This window comes from Macrotis lagotis, chromosome 2, assembly GCF_037893015.1.
Source record: "Macrotis lagotis isolate mMagLag1 chromosome 2, bilby.v1.9.chrom.fasta, whole genome shotgun sequence".
Taxonomy (NCBI): domain Eukaryota; kingdom Metazoa; phylum Chordata; class Mammalia; order Peramelemorphia; family Peramelidae; genus Macrotis; species Macrotis lagotis.
In genome coordinates this window covers 289,334,368-289,341,733 of record NC_133659.1, presented here as the reverse complement: position 1 = coordinate 289,341,733, position 7,366 = coordinate 289,334,368, and the positions used below count along the sequence as shown (strand labels likewise).

The 7,366-nt window shown below is 45.9% G+C and overlaps 1 protein-coding gene across 1 annotated transcript; it reads right to left on the bottom strand.

Annotated features, from left to right (window-relative positions):
- Positions 1-2,351: 2,351 nt before the first annotated feature.
- Positions 2,352-4,891, bottom strand: MIP (major intrinsic protein of lens fiber). The gene is made up of 4 exons (XM_074220799.1): positions 4,532-4,891; positions 3,899-4,063; positions 3,401-3,481; positions 2,352-2,537 (listed from the first exon to the last, which is right to left on the bottom strand). Exons 1-4 carry the CDS (start codon positions 4,889-4,891, stop codon positions 2,352-2,354), a joined length of 792 nt encoding a protein of 263 aa, XP_074076900.1.
- Between the last annotated feature and the right edge of the window lie 2,475 nt (positions 4,892-7,366).

Genomic DNA, 7,366 nt, shown 5'->3' with positions numbered 1-7,366 from the left:
GAAGCCCTGGGTGCGAATCCTGCCTTGGGATGCTGCATAGTATATGACCCTCGGCAAGTCACTTTAGGCTTCTTCTACTTCATTGCGTGCATTTACCTTCCACCCCCCCCAACCCCCCCAAGTCTGCCATTCAGACTCCTTGCTGTCATGAAGCACCTCATTAGCTGTCCCCACCTCATCACAGCCTCCTGATTAAACCCCACCTTCTACAAGAAGTCTTTCCCCATCTCTTTTTTTTAAATTTTATTTTATTAAGGCAATTAAGTGACTTGCCCAAGGCCACACACAGCTAGGCAATTATTAGGTGTCTGAGGTCGAATTTGAACTCAGGTCTTCCTGACTCCAGGGCCCTGCCACTTAGCTATCCCTCCCCATCTTTTTTAACCCTAGTGTTTTTCTGGTGCTGAGTAGGTTCATTTTAATTTGCATTATCTTTTTTGTGCAAAGTTGTTTCCATTCTCCATTTTACTGTAAGCTCCTTGAGAGGAAAGACTGTCTTTACCTTTCTTTATATTCTCATTGCTCAGCAAATTGTCTGCAACCTAACAGTTGCTTAATAAATGTTTATTGACCCAAATGACCCCAGGACCTTGGGAAAGTCACTTAACATCTCTGGTGTGGAAAAACCCTAGTCTCTGATCCTCAGTTTCCTCATCTGTAAAATGTGTTTGGTGTCCATGTCTATGGTTATGTTTTTAACCTATCTCTGAGGAATTTTTTTTTTATTTTTTGCAAGGCAAATGAGATTAAGTGGCTTGCCCAAGGCCACACAGCTAGGTCATTATTAAGTGTCTGAGGCCCAATTTGAACTCAAGTACTCCTGACTCCAGGGCTCTATTCACTGTGCCACCTAGCTGCCCCTGAGGAATTTATTTTGCAAAAGAACACAATTAAGAGGGGAAAAAAAAGACTTTTTTTTTTTAGTTTGGCTTGAATTCTTGACTCTTGGAAAGGTAAGATCCTGAATTTTAAGATAGAAGAGTTTGGGGTTTCTAGCTTAGCTACTTGCTAACTCTATGATCTTGGATAATTTCACTTCTCCCAGACTCATCTTCTTCACCTGTAAAATGGGGATTATGACTCTCCATTTGTTGTGAGGATTTGTTGAAATAAATTGCAAAAGTCTTAGGATATTGTATCAATCTCTGACATAATTAAGACATTTGAGTAGGGGGATGGGAAGTTGGTGTTTGAATCAGGAGGCAAAAAAAGATAAGATTATTGAAAGAACAGAGGGGAAAAAATAGTGGAAAAGAGTTATAGAAATGAAAGTAGGAAAACAAAGGTGCAATTTGATGAATGATTTGATAAAACTCAATTCACAGCATCTTCTGTAACTTCTAGACTGACTCCCTAGAACAGTTCCTCTTTCTGCTTCCATTTCATTTACTGTCTCTTCTCTTGACCAAGATCTAAGCTTTATATTTGGGATATAGATGTAATTGGCCACAGGATGGGGGAGGGTGATGTTGGAGATGTTTAAATTCTATGACCAAAGTGGAGAGCTAATCCTGGGATCCACCCACCCTGTCCCAGAATGAAAACACAACCCAGTCTTTATGTGTAGAGGGGTTTATGCTGCTTTACAAATTAGACCAAACTCGAGGAGTACGGTCCTCATCCCAAGCTGCCAGCCTACCCCCAGGTAAGTACCACTGAGTTGGGAAGAAATAACTGTCTTCCCCTTTTATATCTCTCTAACCCTATATGGTCCAGCTACAACTTGGTCTAAAGCTTCTGTTCCATCCTCCACCTGGAATGCCTCTCCTCAGCAAAGTCACAGCTTTACCACCCCCTGCCCTAAGATGCTGAGCTTTTCCATCCCAAAATTCCCTGCTAGACTAATAGCTATCTCCCTCTTGGAATACACTGGTCCTTTGCCTCTCTGAAGTTGCTTCTCACCTCTGGGAGCAGCTCCCATCACCCCTGTAGTTGGAAATCAAAGGTCACACAGAGCTGGCAGTACAATGAAGAGGGGAAATGTAGGGTGCTGGGTCCGCCCTTACCCTTTGCACACCCTGAGTGGGTTGTGAGGAGAGGCAGAAGAAGCATAGGATGACACACAAACCCGGCCCCCTTTCCTTCCCCCCAACTTTCATTCCCCTAAACACAAGCAGATACATGGCCATGCACACATATCCACATAAATATATACACAAGCATGTAACCATGGCATGGTGGGGGGTGGTATCTGCACTAACCAGATCTCACACAGCAAAAAAACAAACACCTTGCCCCCACAAATAAATAAAAAAATAGAGAGGTACATGGCCCCTATTCCTCTGGGGACTGGCTTTCTCTCTGCCACCAAAACAAAACAGCCTTTGTCCACCTCAGTCCTCTGGAGGCCCCTAGAGGGCTTGGGTCTTTAGCTCAACAGGTTCCCCAGTGACTTCTGGTTGCCCATCAGAGTCATTGGGCCTGATACCCTTGAGGATAGTTAATCTCTCTGAGACACTCTTGATCCGGGGAAAGAGGAGGAAGTCGTAGAGGAGGCCGCCTAGAGTTCCCCCGATGATTGGGCCTACCCAGTACACCTGTAAGTAGAAGAAGGGAGGTTTGAACTAGGAAAGGGTTTGATTAGTGGACTGGCCACTGTCTCAGTTCAACCTCCAACCCAAAAGACATTCTGGAATGCAGACAATCTGGGATTAGGGTGTGGAACTGGACATGACATAAGTGAAACCACTTTTTTATTTTTTTAGACAGAACCACTCCTTTCTCTTTCAAAACCCAGATTAAGATGTTTCAGTAGCATTGCTTCCTCAAATTATTCTATTCTCTCTGGGGAGAGAAGAAGATAATGTAAGCAACTTGTCATTTATACCCATTGTCTCAAGTCTTCAAGAGACTGTTGGGGAGGGGAGCATAGAAGTGACTTTATTTACTTATTCAGATAGAGAAACTGAGGTCAGAGAGGCCATGTTTCCTGTTTTCCCAATAAGACCATTCTTTGAGGGAAAGGAAACATTTTCTTCATCTTGAATTGAATCTCTGTCATAGTTTCTCAACATAGCGGACATAGTAGTAACCGTACAGTAGTCTGTGAGTTGACTTGCGTAAAAAGAGTAATGAATTTATATTAAACCCTATATTCATTTCTTTGACTTTTCCTCTTAATACCTATGTAACTTTAGGAACAGCAAATGTGTCCACTCTGTTTCAGTGTCCTTTTCAATGAATTAAGGGATTTGGACTAACTCCAAATCTATGAACTGGAGGAGTACAGATTTTAACAATAAAAAATTGTTTTGAAATCAAGATTAGATTTGTACTTTATGCAAAGGGATATCCCTCTCAGAGGCCCACTCAGATGAGACCACTGGTGGGCAAAGTGCTACTGATGGAGAGCTGAAATGGAACCCTGGACCCCACCCACTCTTCTGCCCCTCTCCCTTACCCAGTGGTTGCTGAAATTCCGGGTGAGGATGGCAGGAGCAAATGATCGAGCAGGGTTCATTCCTGCACCTGTGTAATACAACTGCAAGAGACACAGCTATAATAGAAGCCCCCCATGGCCTCCCCACCACTGCCACCACCATTTGTCCCCGGTCTGAGATGACCCAGTTTCTCTGAAGTTGGCAAAACAAAGGTGAGTTATATGGGCATGGCAACTGGTCTGAGGGAATTGATAGGGTTGGGGTGTGGGTCATTGGAACCAAATCTGAAAGCAAACATACCTCTATTGTCCCTGTTTATTGGACCTCTATCTTAAATTGGAGGTGAGCTAGCTATATATCTATTCCCTGCCCCGCCCCCCCCAGGTCCCTCCATCTCCTCCCCCGGCAAAGAGCAAGTAATCAATATGTGGACTTGTAGGAGATTTCAGAATTCAGGAAGTTCTGTATATTGGAAAGGTTTCGGGGCCCTGGCATCCGTTACCCCACCCACAGCTTACCCCAAACAGGTGCCCCAGGGTGAGAGAGACACCAATAGCTAATGCCACAGAACCCAAACGTCCATTCCTCCTCTCATCGAACGTGGCAAAGACGCAGAGCACAAATTGAAGGGTCAAGAAGATCTCCACGATAGTGGCCTGACCCACACTCACCCCAGGGTGTAGCTGGGCAGGGAGAAGAGAGGAGATCTGCTGTGAGGGGTCCAGCAGCCCTGCCCCATCCCCTACCTCACCCCCTCCTTGGAAAGAACCTTAGTAATGGTTGGCATCCTCCCAGGGGGAAGACGGCTGCTATGAACCACTCAGATACTGATATTCATTATTTTATTTTATCTCCAACAACACTCCAGAAGGGATGTATGAGTATAATTACTCCCACTCAGAACCGAAGTTCAGTGATGTTAAATTCTCCCAGTTACCCTACAAACTAAGAGGAGCGTGGACCCCAAATGATGTCAAGGATTCCCATCTCCTCTGTCCTAGCTGCTGGTGAAGAAACCATTCCCTCTCTCCCAAAGCCCCTCCAAAAGTCCCCACTATGATACTCCTCTCCCCACGTACCCCCTCAACCCCAGACAACAGCAAGGAACAGGGATATCTCTAGGTTCCCCTCCAGCTCCTTGGGGCCATTACCGTATTGAGCGCCAGGTTCCCACGGACAGCTGGGGGAGTGACGCTGTACAGCACAGCAGCCCCAGCAACAGCCCCCAGCAACTGGGCTACCATGTAGCAGAGAGCCCGGAGCAGGGACATCTGGGAGCCCACGAGGAAAGCAAAGGTGACAGCTGGGTTGACATGGGCTCCGCTGACATGGCCTACTGCCTGCACCAATGTGGCCAGGGCCAGTCCAAAGGCCACAGCCACCTGCAGAACATGCACAGGGCCAGGTACCCAACGGAGGGAGGCCCCCAGCCCAAAGAAGACATAAAAAAGGGTGGCAAAAAACTCAGCAAAAATGGCCCTCCAGAAGGAGGCTGAGCGAAGTTCCCACATCGCAAGGGGGCAATGGGGGGAACAGGGGAGATGGACACACTTCCTGGGTCCCTGCTACCCCCCTGGCCTGGCCCCACTGGCCAGCTTCCTTTATAGAAGAGCTCTTAATCCATGGGGAGGGGCAGACAAAAGGCCTCTGGCCCAGCCTCTTAACCCCATCACTGCTGAGGAGGGACGGACCCCACTGTCTACATCTTATAAAGCATCTTCCTTCCCTTCACCTTCCCCCCTCCCATCTCCCAATTGAGAGATGAGTAGAATCAACAGAGAAGGATTGGGAACTGGGGAGATTCTGGAAAGGGGAGAGAAGGAGGAGCTTTGTGTCTTGAACTGGAGGTCTGGAGTCCTGAGTTGGTGTCATAGATGGATGACCACTGCTAAATTCTACTGCTGATGTCAAAGTCAAGCTCAGGGAAAGTCCTTGGGGTCAAAGGCAGTGTTCTTGGGGGCCTCAGGGCTCCTCTAAGTCAGACAACTTCAGGAATTGGGGGATGGCAGGGGGTGTGGAAAGGAGTGAATGACCCCATCCAGGAGGATTAGAGGACCCACTGTTATTGGCTGACCAGGGCTGGAATCTGTGAACCCTGCAAGCCTGGGACAGAATGATTTTTGCTGTGTCTGGTCTTTCTATGAGCCCTGGTCTCCCCCTCTGCCCCCTCCATTCCAAGCCCCAGCCTGGCCTCTAGCACTGTGGGGTACTTTTCAGGGGTGCAGAACGAGGGCAGAATTCTTTGTGGAGGTGCGAGAGGTGAGATGTTAGTCTTTTTTTATCTTAAAATCAATACACACACTTTCCTTTATCATAACTCAAGACTTCAATAACACTAGGTGGAGGAGGGAAGGAAACTAAGTCACAAATCACCTAGAAAAACATCAAATTCTGAACAATAGACAGTGCCATACTACCTACATCCTGAGGAGAAAAGGATTTTGGGGGTGTTTTGGTCAAGGGGAGAGACTGATGGGAAGGGGGACTCAGTTGTGCTCAGGTACACTGGGACTCAGGGTGTAGTGGTAGTAGGTGCTGTGAGGGAGTGGAGATAGAGGACTGGGACATATTGGCATCCTCCACCATTTCCACATCATGAGAGGTTATACAAAGAACCAGTTTTTTCTGTGAAGCTCCTGATGAGAAGAAAAACTCAAAGGAAAGGCCTGCCAAAATGGCACCCAGGGTGTGCCCCATCCAGTATACCTGTCAGGGGAAGAGAAGAGATAGGGGTCAGGACAGGTTGAATTGGGATCGATTGACTCTTTGCACCCTCCATACTTAGCTCAGTGTCTGGCACTAGAAGGCATTATTAATACATTCTTCTTAACTTGATCCAGAGAGGTTAGAACCAATCTAATTTAATCCATTGATTAGGAAGGCAAGGAGTCAAGAATGACCAAAGAATGAAACCCAAGGGCTCTAAGGTAGGTCAAATACACTGGAAAATAACTTATTAGAAATCACAGACTCATTCTATAAGATGAAAACAATTATTTAGTTTGAGGACCAAAGAGGCAGTATATTGCAATGAAAACAGAGTGTGCTTAGGCAACAGAAAAGGAAGGGAAGGATCATTGATGTGACCCCTACACAGTGCCAGTCACTGAGTTAAATACTTAACAAATATCTCATTTGATCTTCACAACAACTTTGGGAGGTAAGTGCTTTTTTGTTGTTTTTGGGATTAAGTGACTTGCCCAAGGTCACACAGCTAAGTAAGTATTAAGCGAGGTCAGATTTGACTCCAGGTCTGGTGCTCTATCCACTGCATCACTAAGCTGTCCCATAGGTGCTTTTATTTTACAGTTGAGGAAACTGAGGCAAACAGGTGCGGTGAGGTCATACAACTACTAAATGTGTGGGACAACATTTGAACCCAAATCTTCCTGACTCCCCATTATGTTACTACCTTAAACAAGTGACTTGGATTATCTAGGCTTCATCTGGAAATGGATTAGATGACTTCTAAGGCTTCAGCAGATTCTAATTCTATGAGCCTATATAAAGCAGAATGACTTTGTAAAAGTCATACAGCTACTTGGGATCTCTCCAAGGGATAGGAACCTCAACCCTTATTTTGTACTCCACCACTCAGTTTCAAGTACCTATCCTCTTAGATTTTCTTACCCAGTGATGGTCCCAGATCCCAGTCACCAGAGCAGGCCCCAGGGACCTGGCAGGATTCATACTGCCTCCAGAGAAAGGGCCCTGAACAAAACAAGTAACAGGAAGATAGAAAACTCTGCCCCCAAACCCATCCAAACATCCCACCTTGACAAAGAGTATGGGGGGGGACAACTGGGAGCTCTAGTCCTTTCTGCCCCAAAGTAGAATGGGTCCCTATCAAGCATTAGCAAGAACTCTAGAGTTTGAACATGGAACCCTAAAGCTATCTTTCTCCCTTTATCTTCTCTGCTCAGCTATATGTTCTAATTTTCTTTTTTAAAATTTTTTCATTTATTTAAGGCAATGGGATTAAGTAA

Bases quoted from the DNA above. Each gene is read 5' to 3' on its own strand.
- MIP (XM_074220799.1), bottom strand. From the start codon at position 4,891: ATGTGGGAACTTCGCTCAGCCTCCTTCTGGAGGGCCATTTTTGCTGAG. The intron at 4,064-4,531 runs GTAATGGCCCCA...CTCCCTGCCCAG, and splicing joins GGAACCTGGCGCTCAATACG to CTACACCCTGGGGTGAGTGT. The intron at 3,482-3,898 runs GTAAGCTGTGGG...TGTCTCTTGCAG, and splicing joins CCCTGGGGCACCTGTTTGGG to TTGTATTACACAGGTGCAGG.